General features: G+C 43.8%; 1 protein-coding gene across 4 annotated transcripts in view; it reads left to right on the forward strand.

Moving 5' to 3' along the window:
* Window positions 1-22343, forward strand: part of LOC126297703 (peroxisomal targeting signal 1 receptor-like) — a 239420-nt gene that overhangs the window by 137307 nt on the left and 79770 nt on the right. For all 4 annotated transcript variants that reach the window (XM_049988832.1, XM_049988829.1, XM_049988830.1 and 1 more), the window contains exon 10: window positions 1182-1327. In XM_049988832.1, the coding sequence (XP_049844789.1) occupies window positions 1182-1327 (146 nt within the window). The remainder of the gene's footprint in view (window positions 1-1181; window positions 1328-22343) is intronic.

A 22343-nucleotide genomic window follows, 5' to 3' on the forward strand; every position in this document is an offset into this window, starting at 1 on the left:
GTTTGTGATAACGTGTGTAGTAAGTAGGCTGAGGACCAAAGTATAATTAGGTGACTTCCAAATAATTTGTATCTTAACTAGTTAAATGTACGGTAATTGTATTATAAACACATGAAATTTCTGTTGCAAAACTCTGACCCAGTTTTAACTTCATTTGTCACTTTTTTTTTTTTTATAAAAATTGTTTATTTGGATAGCTGTCTTGTGCACAAAACTTGAATTTAGTCCATCCAGTAGTCTGGTTTTTGTGTATTTTCCATTCACTTTTCATATTGTTTCAGTGTGGAAATCATTCATTTTATACTGATTGTGCATCAGAGCCCAAAAGATTTGTAGACCTTAGCACACCAACTGCTTCTCTTACAGTCAATAGAACTGTGGTTATTATAAATGTGAGCACAAGTTACATAATAATGTTTCTGAGCTCATAACTGAATTTTCTGTGATGCAACAAAAGAGTTGCTAAATGGTCAAAAAACAAGTAGAACTGGGTAGATACCACTTCATCATTTGCTATTACGCAAAGTATCATCTCCCTGCTTTGGTAACAGCTTCATTACCTGAGAGTTGAGCTAAAAGACCTCAAAGACTTTTCAAGGCTGGCAACTCATTTTGAAGCTGATATCATACATTGTGCACAAGCTAAACTAAAATCACCTTATGCTCATTTATCTTCAGAGTTTGCTGGTGTGCTAGATTTATGTCATAATTATAGAAAACTCCAGAGGAAACTTAGCCAATGTTGGCTAAGGTGAGGTTTGTAATGAACCAAAAACTGGTACAAAATGTGACATATTCCCTGATAAGTAAATATCCAGACATTGGTGTCTTGTTTCTTGTTTATGCCACCTTACAGCATTTTCAGTGCAGGAATCTGGAGAAAGAGTTTTTGGGGCAATAGAAATCTCCAGGAACCACAGTGAAGTACAAAATGTTAGGTGAGCTCGAATGATATACTATGAAGCAAGATTCCTCTAATCTGTGTATGCAGTGGTATGATTTCCTTCAGTCTGTAGCTGAAAGCTTTGTGTACATAATGCAGTCTAGTTAATAATATCTGTCATAAAAGGAATGAATGTATTCCACAATTATAATTGAAATTTCACCTGCTTTAATTGCTTAAGTGTGTGCGCGCATGAATGTCCACAATTGAGCCTCATGCTTCCTTTATACTGTTTCAGAGATGGCTGTTTGCAAATCCTAAATACAAAGACTTAATTGCAGATCAGGGTCAGGCACTAGAAGGAAATACACAATCTGAAGAGACAGAAAGAATGATGGCTGATGTTCTTTCAAAGGCTGGCTTGAGATCATCCTTTCTAAAAAGGTTGTTACCATATATGTATATATGAATGCATGTATGTTATTCATAACTAAGCTGTATTTGCTAGTCCTCCTCCTCCTCCTCCTCCTCCTCCTCCTCCTCATCATCATCATCATCATCATCATCATCATAATCATCATCATCATCATCCTCACCTATTTCAACTTAGAGTTCTTCTACTGTTCCTCCATCACCACTGCTACCATTACTTAGATTTTCTTAGATAAATGTTCCATGGATCATTTTGCACTGTAGATCGCAATGATGTGGAATGATTCATTTTACATTCACATCGCAAATTAAATTGTACTTATGGTTACATTCTGGACTTTTAAGGTGGTATTTTTTTCACACACACACACACACACACACACACACACACACATCTGCACATACACAGACAAAAGCAGACATTTGTAAAGGCAAAGAGTTTGGGCAGAGATGTCAGTCGAGGCGGAAGTACAGAGGCAACGATGTTGAAAGACAGATGAGGTATGAGCGGCGGCAACTTGAAATTAGCGGAGGTTGAGGCCTGGCGGATAATGAGAAGATTGGATATACTGAAGGGCAAGTTCCCATCTCCGGAGTTCTGACAGGTTGGTGTTAGTGGGAAGTATCCAGATAAACCGGATGGTGTAACACTGTTCCAAGATGTGCTGGCCGTGCACCAAGGCATGTTTAGCTACAGGGTGATCCTCATTACCAACAAACATTGTCTGCCTGTGTCCATTTATGCGAATGGACAGTTTGTTACTGGTCATTCCCACATAGAAAGCTTCACAGTGTAGGCAGGTCAGTTGGTAAATCACGTGGGTGCTTTCACATGTGGCTCTGCCGTTGATCGTGTACACCTTCCGGGTTACAGGACTGGAGTAGGTGGTGGTGGTGGGAGGGTGCATGGGACAGGTTTTACACCAGGGGTGGTTACAAGGGTAGGAGCCAGAGGGAAGGGAAGGTGGTTTGGGGATTTCATAGGGATGAACTAAGAGGTTACGAAGCTTAGGTGGACGGCGGAAAGACACTCTTAGTGGAGTGGGGAGGATTTCATGAAGGATGGATCTTATTTCAGGGCAGGATTTGAGGAAGTCGTATCCCTGCTGGAGAGCCACATTCAGAGTCTGATCCAGTCCCGGAAAGTATCCTGTCACAAGTGGGGCGCTTTTGTGGTTCTTCTGTGGGAGGTTCTGGGTTTGAGGGGATGAGGAAGTGGCTCTGGTACAGAAGCAAATAATCAGTCAGTTTAGGTCTGACATAGTCAACAAGTGGATCAAAATCATAAATTTGGTCACTCGGTGATCATACTAGCACCAAAAACAGAAGGTGAAAGGCAGAAAAGCTGGAAAACTGAATATGGTCTTCCAAAAGTGTTTCGCCAGAGAAAATCATAACATAGCTCCTACTTTCAGAATGCTAAAATGGTAGCTATTGAGATAAGCGATAGTGGAACAGAAACTACTAAGTAGTGTGTAGGCAACTTCACTAATGAGGTTCTGCAGAGATAATTCAAAAGAACTTGCTCTCCACTTAGGAATAATTTATTTTAGGTTGTTGGAGTGATGGAGGGTTCCTATTGATGAGGAAAAGTGCGTATCATTCCTATTTTCAAGGGGGGTCATTGGGCAGATGCACATAATTATATGTCTGTACCACTGATGTCAATCTGTTGTAGAATTATGAAATGTGTTTTATTCTTACACATTATGACATTTGTTGGACAATGAAAATTCTCTATAAAAATAAACATGGACTCCACAAACAGGGATCTTTCAAAACCCAATTTCCTCTACTTGTTCATGTGAGCCAGAGTGCCATAAACAGTGACAACAAACTTGATGCTGCAATCCTTGGCTTCTGGAAGGTGTTTGATACACAAGGGGTGTGTAGAAATATGGAAACGCCAAAAACACAACTCTTTAGCATGTGTGATATGGTGTAAAAAACTTGCTGGCATTCAAAACAGCTTTCAGTTGTATCAGAATGGATAAATACAAGTCCTGTATGGTTTTCAAGGAAATCTTATACAATTCTTCCTGTAAAATAATGACAAGTTCAGGTAAAAATGATGGAGGTGCATAGTGACCATGCATTGTTCTCTCCAAAGTAAGACACAAAAAGCTCAATAATATTGAAATCTGATGACTGTGGTGGCTGGGAGAGATGTGAAAATTCATCCTCGTGCTCGAAAAACCAATTCTGAATGATGTGAGTTGTGTGAACCACTGCCATGTTGTCTTGGAATATACCACCACTATTGAGAAACAAACATTGTACCATGATACTGACTTGATGAGCTGAAACAGTCACATAATCCTTGGTGGTGAAACAAACTTGCAGAGTAACCATGGGTCTCATGCAATAGCACGATATGGGTGCCCATACCATCATTGAATCCCCACCATATTTCACTCTTGGGATGTAAACTTGGCCAATTGCATCACTGATAAGTGGTTTTTGAATTCCAGCTTGCTCTACAGTTATCTGCTTATGGAGCTCCCTTCATGTCTCGGTGCGGATAAGGTTCATGACTGCGACAGCAGTCCTGCAGCGACTTTTGCAGCACTTATTCTGTTTCGGAAATTTTTGTCACAATCCTCTTCCATGACCATCTGTTGCACTCACTCAACACACATTTTCAGCTGTGTTGTAACTTGGCAGATGATAAACACAATTGTTGTTGTGTTTATTACAGAAGTTTATTCTGTCAGATCACATAGAAATATACAGTGATCACTAGTTTCAGTGAAACCAAGTCGCCATCTTCAGATCATTTGTATAGAAAAAATTTTACACAGCCAATCCATTTGATCAACTGTTCACATTAATTCGACAAACTTAGAGATATTCCGTAGTAGAATAGCTGCCCGAACAGTGCACAACAGTGCACAATAGTACAAATATGTAAGTTGTGTATAAATCCTTTCACACGATATGAAAGGATTTTATACATGTCTTATGTATATTATTTATGTCTTTTATGCACTGTTCAGAGAGCTTCTCTCTTATTGTATTACAGGAGACAGTACTATTTGCCGTCTCTCTAAGTTGTGTCCAACTAATGCGAACAGTTGATGAAATGGATTGGCCCCTTAAAACTTTTTTCTATACAAATGGTGTGAAGATGCTGATTCAATTTTGCTGGATCTAGTAATCATTGTGTGTTTTTATCCAGTCTAGGTCAATAAACTTCTGTATTAGAACAGCTGTGTTTAGATTTTGAGCTTGCCTCCAGTTTAGTGGCAATGCCAGGTAATCATAATTAGCAGATGATGTTTTTCAACTTTCTCTGTATATAAATCTCCGATCTGGTGCTTCTTGAAACACCAAACACTTTGGCTACCTTGGTAACAGAAGCATCCACCATACACAATTTGCCCATGTTCACATTCACTTAACTCTGACATAATGCACTCACTGCTACACAGAACATTGTTATGACCATGGCAGACAAATGCACAAATACCGTTCATGATCAAATACGGCAGTGCAGCTTGCAGACTTGGCTAGCATCTGCAATTATGTCTCGGCATGCATTTCTCACAGGATATCCGTATTTTTGTCCAATCCCTGCAGTTCTGTAGTGCTGTTTGGTGAACAAAATAAAAGTTTATTGAGTATCAAATGAGATAAGCAACTAAATAAGCACATTATTACAGACAGAGCTCGACACACTGTTCTTAACGAAACAAAATAAACATATTTAAAGGTAACGTCAGGATTAACATCAGAGAAAGTGGTATAGCCGTTACTGTTCACAATTTTTATTAATGAAGAAATGGATACCGTTCAAGGATCCACAAAGCTATCCTATGGTATGATACTGTGCCTATAAGAAGGTAGCAATGCCAGAAAAACTGCAACAAACTGCAGAAAAAGCTGCAATAGGCTGACGATTGGTGTAGGGACTGGCAGTTCACCCTGAACATAAATGTTACGTACTGCATACAAATAGGCAGAGAGGTCCACAGTTTTTTTTTTTATTACACTTCAGGTGACAAATTACTGGACACTGTAACTTCAACGTAAAATATATAGTGATGTTTGTGATTGCTTTCGATGGCTTCACACTGCTGGCTACTTGGCTACTTGTAGACTAGGTAAAGTAGTGATGATCTGCAACTGGCTCTGTGAATGGAACTGCTGGCTAGCTGCAGGTCAGGATCTTAAGTACACATTCGGTGGAATGTTATTTGTCCATCTCCCAGGTGTACACACGATCAGTATAGAGAAGTAGTGCATCAAAGGTGGCACCACCTGGGATGATGTTGGCACCCCCTGTTTCATGGGTGAAGCTTTCTTTTCTGTAAACCTGGTGGTAAATATATTTCTATTTACTGGTGAAGGTTAAGACATGAAGTCTTCTGCAGGTCCAATGGCAAGCCTGTGTTTATTGACCAGTGCTTGATGCATGTTCATTGTCCTGTAACTTTTACATACTGGACAAGGAAACTGCCTTGTACAGGACAGTTGAGTAGAGACCATTTAGTTAATTGTGTGTTGTCACCAACATGAACTGTAATGCATATCCAAAACAGTCCCATTGCAACATGGAGTCAGACACATCTGGGAATGGGTGAAATCTTGCTGTTTTTTTTTTCCTTTTTTTTTTCTTCATACTTGCCCAGTTAATACTGTTCTTTCAGTGACAGTGAGAGGTGGAGCCTGAGAAAGTACAATCATGAAAATGAAAATGCAATCCATTAATTTAATTATTGTAACACCAGCAGAATGATCTGGCTGGGAGGACAGGTCCCCTATTAAGTTTGTCTGGCCAGTACTGATTGTAATTGATATTTTGTGTGTCAGTTTCCTCAGGAACATGGTTACCTTGCTCCTTTTTGTGGCTATCTACTGAAGTAGTGAGTGCAGGGATGTGCCCCTGCACTAATGGCCGAGTGATAGGATTGTAAACACGGGCGAAGAATCATCATACACGTTTGCAAGATTGAGAAACACCTGCTGTGGTCCCTGAATGATGTAGCACAAAGTTGTCTTGTAAATTGAATCTATACCACTGGCCCCTTCTGTGAATGTATAATAAGACCACTCTGCACTAAATCTGTGGCCGGTGCTACAGAATTGTCCAGAGCAGGGTTCAACTCTGTGGCACTATGCAGTTGTGGGTATGTAATAGTCTGATTTGCTACACACAGATGGTGCCTGGTCCACATCCTGAATGATGGAGCCAAGAAAAACTAGTGATGTGGCTACATAAACTGGAGGTGCAGTCATTGCTTCACCTGTAGACTAGAATGATAGTGGCACAATGGGTGTTGTTCTGCAGTCAAAGCTTCTTGGGGCTCACGATCACCTATGTGCGACAACTGGGCAGATAAAACCTCTAATATTGAAACAATACCAATAGCTAATGGAAAAGGAAGGAAGGGAGATCAGAGTTTAATGTTCCGTTAACAGCAGGGTCATTAGAAATGGAGCACAAGCCACAATTATAAAAGGATGGGGAAGGACATCAGCCATATATTTTTTAAACAAACCACCCTAGAATTTGACTGGAACAATTTTGGGATATTGTGGAAGAACCTAAAGCTGGATGGCTGTATGGAGATTTAAACAGTTGTCCTCCTAAATGTGAGTCCAGAGTATACTAATAGTGGAGGATTGTACAGAACCTTTGAGTGCATCAACTGTGGATGCTGCTTTGTTTGGCAAAACAGGCACTACCCACTTATTGCCTTTGTGTGTCTAATTGGGACAGAAAATGAATCACTACTGTTGTCAGAGGATCATTCCTGTAAGAATTTTTGGCACAGTAGAAACATAATTTTTTAGATAATGAAAGCAAGAGCATATGGTACTTGCAATTTGTAGAAATTTTGCACCCAGAGGGCAGATACTGGCCCTGTGGCGGTGAAAAACTTTGGGCTTAGAGTTTATTTACCAGTCTGTGAAGTCCTGCAATGCCATGGGTGATGTTGTGGATTGTTTACTGGTCAGAATACCACTGAGAACATTATACGAAGCATAGTAGTTTGTTAGGTGAGCCTTCATCTCAACTTATGGTACTCCTGTAGAAGTCAATACAGTGTAGCACCAGAGTGCACAAGTAAAAAAGCCTTTCATCAAGTGTTATCTCGAGTCTCATAGTACTCAGAATGCTGTTCCTACCATTTAAATTAGTTGAACCACATTCTTAACTGAAACTGAGAAATGGCAGAGGTGGCAGTGTCCTCATCTGAGGTGGGGCAGTGTACAGGTGTGACAGCACTTGCAAAAGAAGCTCTTGAAAGAAGCTCCTGTCCTCATTGAATATCCAGTTAGCAAAAACAGTGACTGTACTCAGATGCCAAAGTTCTGCATCACCATACTGATAACGAGAGAGTGACCAATTAGAACAATTGGATACGAGTGACAAAAACACTACTTACCATAAAAAGTTGAAGGAAATGCATTATAATGCAGTAGTCATTCTGGGAACGCATGGTAGCACTAAAGTTCAGAAATCTTCTTCATCAGTAAGTATCATGATTGAAATGGAACAGAATGTGTAACTGATATTCACAGACAGCAAGATAGAGCAACTATTTTATTACAGTTCATGTGCATACATTTGGAACATAATTCATTGGAAAGCAAAGTCTTTAGTTACTCAGTGAGTACAATTGCGACAAAGTCTTCAGTCAAGGCCAAACCCAAGTTTGCACAACTAAGGGTAATTCACACAAGAGATTAATATTTTCGAACAGAGTTCAACAGTTGAATGAAACAGTTCACTTGTTGGGCCAAGATTCAAAGGAATAGCCAATAATCAGTGATTGACAAAGTCCAGGTGCTAGTTAATCACTGAATTTAACAAATGGGAAGTATCTTACTGAGTTCATGCCCAAATATGAAATTTATGGTTCCTTGACTGCAGAGTCAAACAAGGCAGTGGTCAATGGTGATTGATGCCTCCATATTGGCGATTTGTTAGCTGCTTGGTGGCTGGCTGGAGTAGAGATGAAGTCCAGAGAGACAATGGTCAGCAGTGAGTGATGGTTTTACATTACTGATGACTTGAATTCTTGTAGACAAGCTGAAGCAGTGATAATCCACAACTGGCTCTGCTAACAGAACTGCTGATTAGATGCTAGGCATCACCGTATATACACACTGGGCTTAGGGTTATTTGTCCCTTTCCCAATCAGTCATGTGACTAGAATAGGGAAGTCGCCTATGATTAGTAGTGCCATGTGGGATGATCATGGCCCTGCAGTTCCACCCAGAGCTTTCAGTAAACCCACTGGTAAACACATTTCTATTCATTGGTGGTGGACATGATGTGAATACTTCCACAGGTTTTGCTAGCAAACCTGTGTTTATTTATCAGCAGTTGACACATAACGGGACAGCCACCCATCAGCACTGGCTATATTGCAGTGAAGTTGAGATCTGTGAATAAGCAGAAGAACTCAGCAAAGTATCTAGGAGTAACTATTTTAAGTCAACATAAGTGGAATGACCACTTAAAACAAATAGTAGGAAACGCAGATGCCAAGCTGAGATTCATTGGTAGAATCTTAAGGAAATGAAATCCCCCCATGAAGGAATTGGCTTACAAAACAGTTGTTCGACTTATTCTTCAGTATTGTTAATCAAGTTACCAAGTTGGATTAACAGAAGAGATTGAGAAGATCTAACCAAGAGCTGTACAGTATTTCAAAGGATCATTTGCTATCAAGAGAGCAGTACAGAGATGCTCAACAGACTCCATTGGCAGGCGCTACAGGAGAGGCATTGTGCATAGCAGAGAGGTTTACTTTTGCAATTCTGATAACATGTTCCAAGAAGAGTTGAGCAACACATTACTCCCTCCCACTTGTTGTTGTTGTCAGTCCATAGACTGGTTTGATCCAGCTCTCCATGCAACTCTATCCTGTGCAAGCTTCTTCATCTACAAGTATCTAAAAGTACCTACTGCAACCTACATCAGTCTGAATCTGCTTAGTATATACTACTCTTGGTCTCACTCTACTATTTATACCCTGCAATACTAAAATGGTGATCCCTTCATGCCTCAGAACATGTCATATCAATCGATCCCTTCTCCTAGTCAAGTTGTGCCACCAATTTCTCTTCTCCCCAGTTCTGTTCAGTACCTCCTCATTACTTACGTGTTCTACCATCTAATCTTCAGCATTCTTCTGTAGCACCACATTTCAAAAGCTTCTGTTCTCTTCTTGTCCAAACTATTTATCGTCCATGTTTCACTTCCATACAGGGCTACACTCCATACAGATACTTTCAGAAGAGACTTCCCGACACTTACATCTACACTCGGTGTTAACAAATTTCTCTTCTTCAGAAAAGTTTGCCTCACCATTGCCAGTCTACATTTTATATCCTCTCTGCTTCGAATATCATCAGTAATTATGCTCCCAAAATAACAGAACTCATCTACTACCTTAAGTGTTTCATTTCCTAATCTGATTCCCTCAGCTTCACCTGATTTAATTCGACTACATTCCATTATCCTCATTTTGCTTTTGTTGATGTTTATCTTTTATCCTCCTCTCAAGACACTGTCCATTCCGTTCAACTGCTCTTCCAGGTCCTTTGCTGTCTCTGACAGAATTACAATGTCATTGGCAAACCTCAAAGTTTTTATTTCTTCTCCATGGATTTTAATTCCTACTCCAAATTTTTCTTTTGTTTCCTTTACTGCTTGCTCAATATACAGATTGAATAACATTGGGTGTAGGCTACAATCCTGTCTCATTCCCTCCCCTTGACACATATAAGTGCCATCTGGTTTCTGTACAAATTGTAAATAGCCTTCTGCTTCCTGTATTTCACCCCTGCCACCTTCAGAATTTGAAAGAGAGTATTGCAGTAAACATTGCCAAAGACTTTCTCTAAGTCTACAAGTGCTAGAAACATAGGTTTGCCTTTCCTTAATCTATCTTCTAAGGTAAGTTGTAGCGTCAGTATTGCCATGTTCCAGCATTTCTACGGAATCTAAACTGATCTTCCCCAATGAAAGGACTAGGACTACAAAGACACTCGGAAATCATGTATTGGCCATATGGAAGAGCACTAAGACGCCTTTTGTTATAAATTTCATGATTTATGCAAATTTCTACTCCCCTGGAGCAACAATATTTTTCTAAACAGTGAGGATTCAGGGTTCTCATATAAATATGAAAAATGTTTTTGATTTCTCATTTTTATTTCATGTTGGATCAATAAAGTCCACCAAAACTATTGTATTTTTGAAATGCCTTTCAACAGTAAAGAAAACATTGCTGATTGATTGCTTATTTTACTTTATAATTACACATTTCAGGTCAGTATAACCAAGCTAACAATTGGAAAGGTTCTTGTTCTTACCTTTACAGTGCCATTTCTTAAAGTATGTGTTATAGACACTTTTCATTTCTGTGAAAAAATTAAGTCCCATCACTTTTAATAATTATTTATTGTTAAAGCATTGTGTTTTGAGGGCTTATTAATTGAATGTCCTAATAAAATGTGGTCACATTACAAATGTGAGTTTTCATCTAATAAACATGTTATATACGTATTTGTCAAACTTAGCAATTGTATACAACCGCTCGCTCACCGATAGATCTGTACCTACATATTGGAAAATTGTGCAGGTCGCACCAGTGTTTAAGAAGGGTAGTAGGAGTAATCCATCTAACTACAGACCTGTATCATTGACGTCGGTTTGCAGTAGGGTTTTGGAGCATATACTGTATTCAAACAATATGAATCACCTCGAAGGGAACGATCTATTGATACGTAATCAGCATGGTTTCAGAAAACATCGTCCTTGTGCAATGCAGCTAGCTCTTTATTCGCACAAAGTAATGGCTGCTATCGACAGGGGATCTCAAGTTGATTCCGTATTTCTAGATTTCCGGAAAGCTTTTGACACCGTTCCTCACAAGCAACTTCTAATCAGGCTGTGGGCCTATGGGGTATCGTCTCAGTTGTGCGACTGGATTCGTGATTTCATGTCAGGAAGGTCGCAGTTCATAGTAATAAATGGCAAATCTTTGAGTAAAACTGAAGTGGATATCAGGTATTCCCGTGGGAAGCGTCCTGGGACCTCTGCTCTTCCTGATCTATATAAATGACCTGGGTGACAAGCTGAGCAGTTCTCTTAGGTTGTTCGCAGATGATGCTGTAATTTACCATCTAGTATGGTCATCCGAAGACCAGTATCAGTTGCAAAGCGATTTAGAAAAGATTGCTGTATGGTGTGTCAGGTGGCAGTTGATGCTAAATAACAAAAATTGCGAGGTGACCCACGCGAGTTCCAAAAGAAATCTGTTGGAATTTGATTACTCTATAAATAGTGCAATTCTCAAGGCTGTCAATTCAACTAAGTACCTGGGAAAGACCACATAGATAATATTGTGGGGGAAGGCGAGCCAAAGATTGTGTTTCATTGGCAGGACACTTAGAAGATGCAACAAGTCCACTAAAGAGACAGCTTACACTACACTTGTTCGTCCTCTGTTAGAATATTGCTGCGTGGGATTGATGGAGGACATCGAAAGGGTGCAAAAAAGGGCAGCTCGATTTGTATTATCACGTAATAGGGGAGAGAGTGTGGCACATATGATATGTGAGTTGGGATGGAAGTCATTAAAGCAAACATGTTTCGTCGCGGCGAGATCTATTTACGAAATTTCAGTCACCAACTTTCTCTTCAGAATGTGAAAATATTTTGTTGAGCCCAATCTACATAGGTAGGAATGATCATCAAAATAAAATAAGAGAAATCAGAGCTCGAACAGAAAGGTTTAGGTGTTTGTTTTTCCAGCGCGCTGTTCGGAAGTGGAATGGTAGAGAGATAGTATGATTGTGGTTTGATGAACCCTCTGCCAAGCACTTAAATGTGAATTGCAGAGTAGTCATGTAGATGTAGATGTAGATGTAGAGATTTTCTGATAAAAATTTACAAATGTAAAAATAATGGTATGTTAAAACATGTTAGTGTTTGTTCCTGGATATTATATGAAAGGACAGTTTGGAAAGGGAGAAATTGTGGTTGTTAATTACTGCTTTGTGTGTCCCCTGTAAATGAACACAGTGTGGTGGCTGTAAAAAGTGTGTGTTAAGTATTGATGCCTTAATAATGGAATGTCATTTGCTCTTTGCAATAGATGGACTTGGAAATTCCTTTATCGTAGATACAGATTTCTTTTTGCCCCCCCTCCCCCCCTTTTAAAACTGTTCTGGATATGTAAGATATGTCCAGACAGAGTTTCACTAGAATGAAAATAAATAAATGTACAAAGTCACTAATGTAATAAAATATTACTGTCCACATATTTTTCTGGTTTAAAATTGCCATCGTTACTATCATTACTTTTTGAAGAAAGAGGACCATGAGAACAATAATGGTTAGGTCATAGGCTTGTAGAAATTTCTCAATCATCAGTTTATTATGAGTAAAGCTGTTAGAAATAGTATTTTTTTCTCTTATGTGAGACAAACAATAAAATTCCTAATGGCAGTGCAGGATCTGGAGACTTATACAGCTTGTGTAATTCACAGTGTCTTCCAGAGGCTGTACACTGGTGCCTTGAATGCCAAGTGTGTTTAAAGTTTTTTATTTTTCAAATTTTTTATTTTATTTATTTGTTTTTATTTAAATACGATTGTGCAACTTGTACTGGAATACTTGTAAATGGATAAGGTCCATATCAGCTTTAACTAACAGATATGTCAAATGAGTCTAAAGAGCAGCAGCATTAATGCTCAACATTTTGTTTGACTTGTGAGAAACAGGTGCAGAAATGCCAAGAAATCTGGATATCTGTCAGTATGGGCATTCAATGCAAAATAGATCAGTTGAGTTCGCCACAGTTCGGCAGACAATTTTAATCTGTTCCACAACTTTGCACACATCACTACAGAATTGAATGAGTATATTACTGATATTATCCTTTGTAACACAATACTGTATTATTTTGCCATGTCTTTGACCAATATCTCTCTTCACTCAGAAGTAATTACTCATGTCAAGAATTTATGACACTGGAAAGAACCTGATTGCATTAACAGAAAACTTTTGATCAAGATAATATGTATATGAAAATAGATGACTACTCACCAAATAGTGGATACACTGAAGAGGAATGAATGGGCAATGACTATTTGGAATATTGAGAGGGGAAAGGGAGCATATATAAGGAAGTTGGGTCGGAGGATACAGAGTAGTCAAAAGAGATTAGATTAGTTTACAATTTATGTACTGTGGTTGGTAACAGAATTTACAAGGGTAGTGAACAAAAAAGTTGGCTGAAACCAAAAGTAAAAAGCAACAAAATTTTAAAATTGTGATTGGAGTGTTATACAGGGTGATTATAATTAAAGTTAAGCTTTCAAACTGCTGTAAAAATAACTCCGCTGGTCAGGGTGATGTCAAATTGCAATGGAATATTATCATAGAAGGGGGAAAAGATATAGCAGAAAAAAAGTTACAAAATGTAGGGATAGATAGCACTGTAAGCATCGTAATTTAAGTGTGGTCAACTACAAATGACAAATGAATCGTACAGCAATGCCTAAGGTGTATGTTTCATGTTAAACTAACTGTACTACTCAGTGTGCATGGGTCTACAGGTGTGATTCCATTAGTTACGTAAGGCCATCCACTGCAGCAAGGCCATATCACATCGGATGGGAAATATAGGCTTTTAATTGTCCTGAGGCCAAAAACAGCATAAAAAGCATCACTCACACTGGTTTTTAATTGTCCTGCTACCAAAAACCGCATAAAAAGCGTCAATCAAAATCAAATTGGATTACTAATTTCTGTGTGACTGGCACAAAACATGTTCAATATACTGTTCACCATTTTCTGCAACAAGTTGAAATCAAGAAACGTCATGTTCCACAACTGATCAAAATGATTCCGGGGTCACATTCAGAATGTGTTGCACAATGCATGCCTTCAATGCAGCTAAGTTTGCAATATGAACACCGAACATCTTTCAGATAGCCCCAGGTGAAAGGTGGCTGATAATTCTAGAATTTATGAAATGGTGGTTCAGCAGCTGCTTAACTGGATTTGCAGTGTGCGCAGGTGCACCATCTTGCATAAAAAGTATCCCATCCAAAGAACCAATGCTGTTGGAGAGCTGGAATGATGTGGTTGTGCAAAAGACACTCACACCACTAACCAGTGACGGTACAGATAACAGGACCGGAAGCACCTGTCTCTTCGTAAAAATATGGCACTATGATAAATGATGCCATAAACCCGCACCACACTGTGACCTTTTCAGGATGAAATGATATTGGTTGATTTGCATGTGGATTTCCCGTTGCACATATTTGATAATTCTGTGTATTGAAATATCCTGTCAGATGGAAGTGAGCTTTGTCTGTCCACAAAGTCTCCCACGGCCAGTCATTGTCCACTTCCATGTGAGCAAGAAATTCTAAAGCAAAGGTCTCTCTTGCTGGCAAGTCAACAGGAACGAACTCGTGCACATGGGTCATTTTGAATGGATGGCAAAGGATGTTTCTTACAATTTTACGCACTGTGCTCGTGGGTATGTCCAATGTTTGGAAAATTCTCCATGCACTACACGTTTGCACACCACCACTCGTCTCTTCCTACTGTGGCCACTGCTTCCACTGACATTGAATCAATGTGTGTCCTCTCTCTACCAGGTTGCGCACCAAAAGAACCCATCTTTTCGAATCTCACCAAAAGAACCCATCTTTTCGAATCTGAATAATTTTCTCCAAACCCACGGCATTCGGGGGTACGAATAGGCCCGCGGTATTCCTGCCTGTCGTAAGAGGCGACTAAAAGGAGTCTTCAAAGTTTCGGCCTTATGTGATGGTCCCCACTTGGGTTTGACCTGCCATTTTCAAAATTTCCGTTGTTAGTGCGTGCCATTTGGGGAAGGACGCCTTACGTGGTGTTTTTCTATTGGTCCATCGTGCACCTCCATCTTGCATGCTATCTATTGTCGTGTGGAGGGATTTACACCCCATGTCTTCTGGGTTGCCTCCTCGTCTTGTGCGCAGTCCCCTTCTTAGCGCCCACGGCAACTGTGGACCCTTTCAACACCTAAAATCCAGCACGGTAGCCAGTCCGTTGTGGTGGGGTCGTCATGTACCCTCTTGGTGGTAGCCCCCTGACCACGCAGGGATCGCACTACAGATTCCAGAGCTGTTTCCTCCCCATGCATGCCAAGGAGTATGTGCCCATCTTGTCTGGGGCACGGGGACTCCGGGCAATGGGATATCGGCCAGGTACCCGTTGCTTTGGCTGGGTGGCGCCCTTGGGGAGAGCCCTCGTTCGGAGTAGGTGGCATCTGGGCGGATGTGGCGCAATGAAGCGCAATAAATCTCACCAAGCTGGTGGTCGCACTGCCACCAGCGTCTCTAAGCGAGGCAAAATTGAATTCGATGCTTCTCAATATGATCCTCAGTCGTTCCCCTCGTTGGCTGCGCCATGGGAGGGACGCAGATCTAGTGCCAAGCAGGAGCCTTATGTACCACAATACCTTGTCTGCAGCAGGACTGATGGTGACTCCTTTCTTTCGACAAAGCCTATGTTTTTTGTGGAACACCTGGAGGATAAGTTTGGGGAAGTGGCGGGTTTGTCTAAAATGAGGAATGGGTCCATCCTCCTCAAGACGTCCTCCCCAGCCCAGTCACGGGCGTTGCTCTTGTGTGATAAGCTGGGAGACGTCCCTGTTTCCGTCACTCCCCACAGTAGCTTAAATATGGTCCAGGGGATTATTTACCATCGCGACCTCTTGTTACAGTCCGATGACGAGCTGAGAGCTGACTTGGAACGACGTGGTGTGCATTTTGTCCGTCGTGTGCACAGAGGACCCAAGACCAACAGGGTGGCCACCGGTGCCTTTATCTTGGCCTTCGAGGGTACTGTATTGCCTGAGAAGGTCAAGGTAATGGTTTACCGTTGTGACGTCAAGCCATACGTCCCTCCCCCGATGCGGTGCTTCCAGTGCTGGAAGTTTGGGCATATGTCCTCCCGTTGCCAATCCAGCGCCACATGTCGAGATTGCGGACGCCCCTCTCATCCCGATTCTCCATGTGCGCCTCCGCCTGTCTGTGTCAACTGTGGGGAACACCACTCTCCATGCTCGCCGGACTGCCCTGTTCTTCATAAGGAGCGGAAGATTATGGAATTTAAGACCCTGGACCGGCTTACTTATCGTGAAGCAAAACTGAAATTTGAAAGGTTGCATCCTGTCCCTCTTCAAACTTCTTATGCTGCAGCTACGTTATCGTCGCCCTCGCGGGCAGCAGTTGTCGCCTCCTCTGTGTCGCCTTCAGTTGGCCCTCGGGGCCGTCCATCTCTGTCTGCCCCCCTCGTGTCTGGGGGCAAGCCTTCCTCTGTTGCCCCCTTAGCAGTTGGGGGCAAACCCCCTTCTGTCACTCCCCCCGCACATGCTTCAGGAGTGACATCTGCTCCAAAACCAGGGGGCTCGATCCCTCCCCCTCCCCCTCCCCCTTCTCTGCCGGCGTCGTCTCCGCCGGTGTCGTCTCTGCGGGCTCCTCTCTCGCGGAAGGGGTCCCTCGGGGCCCTCCCTTCTTCCGTTTCTTCTGCTACCCCGCCGGATGTCAGCCAGTGGCTGAAGGTTCATCCACCTGCTGGTCGTAGGGCTTCTGCGTCGTCGTCAGCCTCCGACGCTCCTTCGGAGAAACTCTCCCAGCCCTCTAAGCCAAAGGACAGACGCGAGAAGAAGGACCGGAACGTGTCCAAGAAGAAGGACGCTCCGGCAGTTTCAGTACCGCCTGCTGCCAATAGCTCTGGCTCTGGGGATGTGGTGGAGATCCTCGCCTCTGCCGCGGATCTCGCCCTCACGGAACCCTCGGGGACCTCTCCTATGGACACAGCTGACTCTCGCTCAGTGGCGGCCATTGACTCTGCGGCGCCGTCTGCCTCTTAGTCGCCTTCACGCCCTCCCAGTCCCTTCGTGCTTCCATTCTCCAGTGGAATTGCGGCGGTTATTTCCGCCACCTGCCTGAGCTCCGGATGCTTCTGAGTGTTTCCCCTGTTCTGTGCATTGCTCTTCAGGAAACTTGGTTTCCAGCAATGCGGACCCCTGCCCTTCGCGGTTATCGGGGATACTATAAGAACCGTGCTGACTGTCAACGAGCTTCAGGTGGAGTTTGCCTCTTTGTTCACCACTCTGTCTATAGCTCACCAGTACCCCTTCTGACGCCTTTAGAGGCAGTCGCTGTCAGGATTGAGCTCTCGCCGGCTATTACTGTTTGCTCTGTTTACGTTCCTCCGTATGGGCAACTCCCCCGACATGTCTTGGCTGCGCTGCTGGCTCAACTCCCGCCACCATTGCTGCTTCTGGGCGATTTCAATGCCCACAACCCTCTATGGGGTGGGACTGTCTCCGATGATCGCGGTCGTGCTGTGGAGCATGTGTTGGCTCAGCTCGACCTTAGCCTCTTGAACACCGGTGCTCCCACGCATTTCAGTGTGGCCCATGGCTCGTTCTCGGCCATCGATCTCTCTCTTTGCAGCCCCGGACTTGTCCCATCCCTTCACTGGAGAGTGCATCCTGATCTGTGTGGTAGTGACCATTTTCCCATCTATTTGTCACTGCCCCAGTGTCATTCTTCTGGATGCCTGCCCCGCTGGGCTCTCAACAGGGCTGACTGGCCGGCTTTTACTTCCGCTGCCACCATTGCTTCTCTCCCACAGGGTGACATTGACGAGGTGGTCCGTGTCTTGACCTCGTCAGTTATTTCTGCGGCCGAGACTGCCATCCCTCGCTCTTCTGGACTCCCTCGGAGGAAGTCTGTCCCCTGGTGGTCGCCGGAGATTGCTGAGGCTATTCGCGACCGTAGGCGGGCTCTCCAGCGTCATAAGCGGCACCCGTTTCTGGAGACCCTCATCGCCTTTAAGAAGCTCCGTGCCTTGACCCGTCGTCTTATTGCATGGTGTAAGTAGGAATGCTGGGAGAGGTACATTTCATCCTTGGGCTCCCGTGTCTCCCCGTCGCTCGTGTGGTCCCGCATCCGGCGGATTTATGGATACCAGACCCCTATGGGTGTCCCTGGAATCTCCCTGGACGGCGCTGTCTGCACGGACGCTGCCACCATTGCTGACCACCTTGCCACGCACTTTGCTACGAGCTCTGCGACTGAAACTTACCCTCCTGCTTTTCGCTCTCTAAAGGAGCGCGCCGAGCGGACGCCGTTATCGTTCCACACACGTCATTCTGAAAAATACAATGCTCCTTTCAGCGAGAGGGAATTCCTCGCTGCCCTCGCCAATTGCCCTGATACAGCACCAGGACCGGACTGCATCCACGCGCAGATGCTGAAGCATCTCTCCAGGGACTGCCAGAGACACATCCTTACCATCTTTAACCGCATTTGGAGCGAGGGCGTGTTCCCGTCGCAATGGCGAGAGGGTGTTATCGTTCCCATCTTGAAGCCCGGTGCGGACCCTCTGGCGGTGGACGGCTATCGTCCCATTACACTAACCAACGTTTTGTGCAAATTGCTCGAACGTATGGTGGGGCGGCGTTTGTGTTGGGTCCTTGAGTCGCGCGGTCTCCTCGCTCCATCCCAGGGTGGCTTCCGTCAGGGCCGGTCTGCTGCGGACAATTTGGTGCGGCTGGAATCTGCTATCCGTACGGCCTTTTCCTGCCGTCAGCATCTCGTTGCTTTATTTTTTGATCTGCGGAAGGCATATGACACAACATGGAGGCATCACATCCTTAATACGTTGCGCGAGTGGGGTCTTCGTGGTCAGCTCCCTGCTTTTCTTCAAAACTTCTTATTGCGCCGCTCTTTCCGGGTGCAAGTCGGTGCCGCCTCTAGTTCATCTTATATACAGGAAAATGGGGTCCCGCAGGGCTCCGTGTTGAGCGTTTCCTTATTTCTAGTGGCCATTAATGGTCTGGCTGCAGCCGTGGGGTCGTCGGTGTCTCCTTCTTTGCTGGTCCCCCGCTGCGGATTCGCCGCCACCGACTGCTCGCCGACTATGCTGTCCACGTGCATTGCTCACCGGGCCATCCCAATCATCGCCTGCTTTTCCCTGCCAGGGTTCTCCCTCTGCCCGACCGGCGACCTAGGTCTGGGCTTTGCATTGCTGTCCGCGTCCAGTCCCTGCTGTCTGAACTGGGGTCGTTCCCTCTTTTGCCGCCCTTCCGGGCCTGTGCACCCACGCCTCCCTGGTGTATGACCCGTCCGTCCGTCCGCCTGGACTTGGCACGGGAACCCAAGGACTCGGTTCCGCATGTGGCCCTCCGTCACCGTTTTCTTGCGCTCGTCGCCTCATTTTCAGGCTGTGAGCCTGTCTACACTGATGGTTCCCTGGTGGATGGTCGTCCTGCCTACACTTTTGCTCACGCTGCCCATGTTGAACAGCGCTCCTTGCCGGCTGGCTGCAGTATTTTTACTGCAGAGCTGGTGGCCATATTGCGCGCTCTTGAGCATATGCGTTCCTGCTCAGGTACGTCCATCGTCATCTGCAGTGACTCCCTGAGCAGCCTCCAGGCTATCGACCGCTGCTATACCTCTTCTCCTCTGGTATCCTTTATTCAGGAGTCTGTTTTTGCCATTACCCACTCTGGTCGTTCGGTGGTCTTTGTTTGGACGCCAGGTCACGTTGGCATCCCGGGGAATGAACGTGTCGACAGGCTGGCCAAAGGGGCGGTCGACGCCCCCACTTTGGCGATCGGCCTCCCGGCTCGTGATTTGCAGCTGGCGTTGCGCCGTAAGGTGCTTCAGATGTGGCGTGGCGAGTGGCGTAGCCTGACTTCTCCGAATAAACTGCGGGCTGTTAAGGAGACGACCGATGTGTGGCAGTCCTCCCTGCGGGCTTCTCGCAGGGACTCTGTCATCCTGTGTCGGCTCCGCATCGGCCATACCTACCTGATGCACGGACATCTTTTGCGTCAGGAGGATCCCCCCCTGTGTCAGTGTGGGTCCCGGTTGACGGTCGCCCACATTTTGTTGGAGTGTCCCCGCCTGCGCACCCTCCGGCAGACTTTTAATCTCCCGGGCACGTTGCCTTTGGTTTTATGCGACGATGCCTCCATGGCTGACGACGTTTTAAATTTTATCCGTGGTAGTCCTTTTTATGGTTCCATTTAGGGGGGACCTGTCCCTTTCCCTTTCTGTGTATCTTCTCCTCGAGTGTCCCATTGGTCGCAGATTTTAATGTGTGTATTCGGGTGGTTGACTCTTTCCCAATTTTTGTTCCCATGGTCAGTCAACCAGTCTCCGACCCTCTTATTTTCTTCCGTCTCTTTCTGTCCAGTGTTCGTCTGTACTCTTCTTGTCTCTAGCGTTCGCTGCCACATTGGTGTTCTTTCAGTGACTGGGGGGAGGGGCGTCTCCTCCCCCCTTGGGGTTTTACCTGTTCCGTAAATTTTGTTTCGCCGGTTTTTTGGAATGGGGGACTGATGACCTTAGCTGTTTAGTCCCCCCTTAAACTTCCCAACAACAACATCCAAACCCACGGCAGTCATTGTACCCATGCCTTTTTTTCAAACCCTTCGGTGTCTGGAACTTCTGCAGAGCAACGTGTACATGTCATCATTCTTGTTATACAGCTTTACAAGCAGCGCACGATGCTACACTGAGACAATCATGATGAACGTCGCCAATGCAAAAGGGGGAAAAGCTGTGCATGTGGCATGTTTATACCAACTTCAGTGGGTCGTGCGCATGACAGGTGTTTCATTTACATATTGTGACACATACAGGGCCATATGTTGATAAATTTTCAGACTTTTTTCCATACCTTTTCCCCCTTCTCCGATAATACTACATTGCAATTTGATGTCATTCTGACCAGTGGTGGTTTTTCTGCAGCATTTTGAAAGCTTAACTTTGATTATAATCACCCTGTGTTGTACAGATAGGTTGGATGCTGGTGGAAGATTTATGTTTATAGCTGTGAGTAATATGATGATGTGTAACATGATAATCTGGTTCTCTTATAGACCCCCTGCCTCGAAAGTCATAATGGTCGACTATTTCTTGGAAAAGTCAGATGTTACTCTTAAATTTCATACTGAACTTTAACTGGGATAGTGAATACAGTGGGTGGGAAAGGACAGGCAAGGACAGGCAATACCTTTATACTATTCTAAATGCCTTATCCAAAAATTACCTTGAGCCGTTAATCAGAGATTTGACTCGTTAGACTTAACGTCTTGAATCTCCTGGTTACAAGCAGGCTCAAACTGTTTGACTTAGTTAATGTAGAGCAGTGAATCAGTTGTCATAATTCCATAATAGCATCACTGATTACAGATGTCAATAGAAATAAAGGTAGGTACTTGGTAAGTGTGACAAAAAATTTCAAATTACCTGAACAGTCAACATAAAATATACTTCTCTGACTGAAAATATCTAGTACACTTAGACAGTCTTTGCAGGTTTGAATAACTCACAGTATTGCTGTCAGGTAAACGTGTTGAAAACTGTGGTATTTTGACAGGTAACTTCCCTGCCATTTTCAAGGCATCAACTGCAGCCTAATTTGTTGGTGCTCCTCCATATACAAACATGTTTTGAAGGGCTGTGTAGGTGTGGGTTATATGGAAGACAGTGCAGAAAGATGTACACAGGGTGATCAAAATGTTTCCATTTGAAGACCATACATTCCCAAATCGGTATGCCAACTAGACAAAATTGCTGTGAGCACTGAGGCACTAATCCTATCGATACACCAGGTTGAAGGTAGTTGTTTGGTAAAACACCATGTCCTGCTGCACAAAGAAGTCTGTAGCTGCCTGCTGCACACTGTCATCCAACAGGAATCGTCGACCCTCCAAGGCCTTTTTTAAGGGACTGAAGGTGTGATAAGCACATGGGGAGAGATCAGTATTGTGTGGAGGGTACTTGAGTGTCTCTCACTTGTCTGTAATGGACAATACTGGCCTCCCAGATTGATCATCACCTCATGTTGAAAACCATGACTAGCACGGAAGTTGGCACACAATTCCATAACAGTAGTAGACAGACATCCTGCCCAGTACACATTCTTCAGTCTCCGACAGGTGTCTATCAATGTTTGTCATTCTTCAGCCAAGAA

This window comes from Schistocerca gregaria, chromosome X (assembly GCF_023897955.1).
Source record: "Schistocerca gregaria isolate iqSchGreg1 chromosome X, iqSchGreg1.2, whole genome shotgun sequence".
NCBI lineage: Eukaryota > Metazoa > Arthropoda > Insecta > Orthoptera > Acrididae > Schistocerca > Schistocerca gregaria.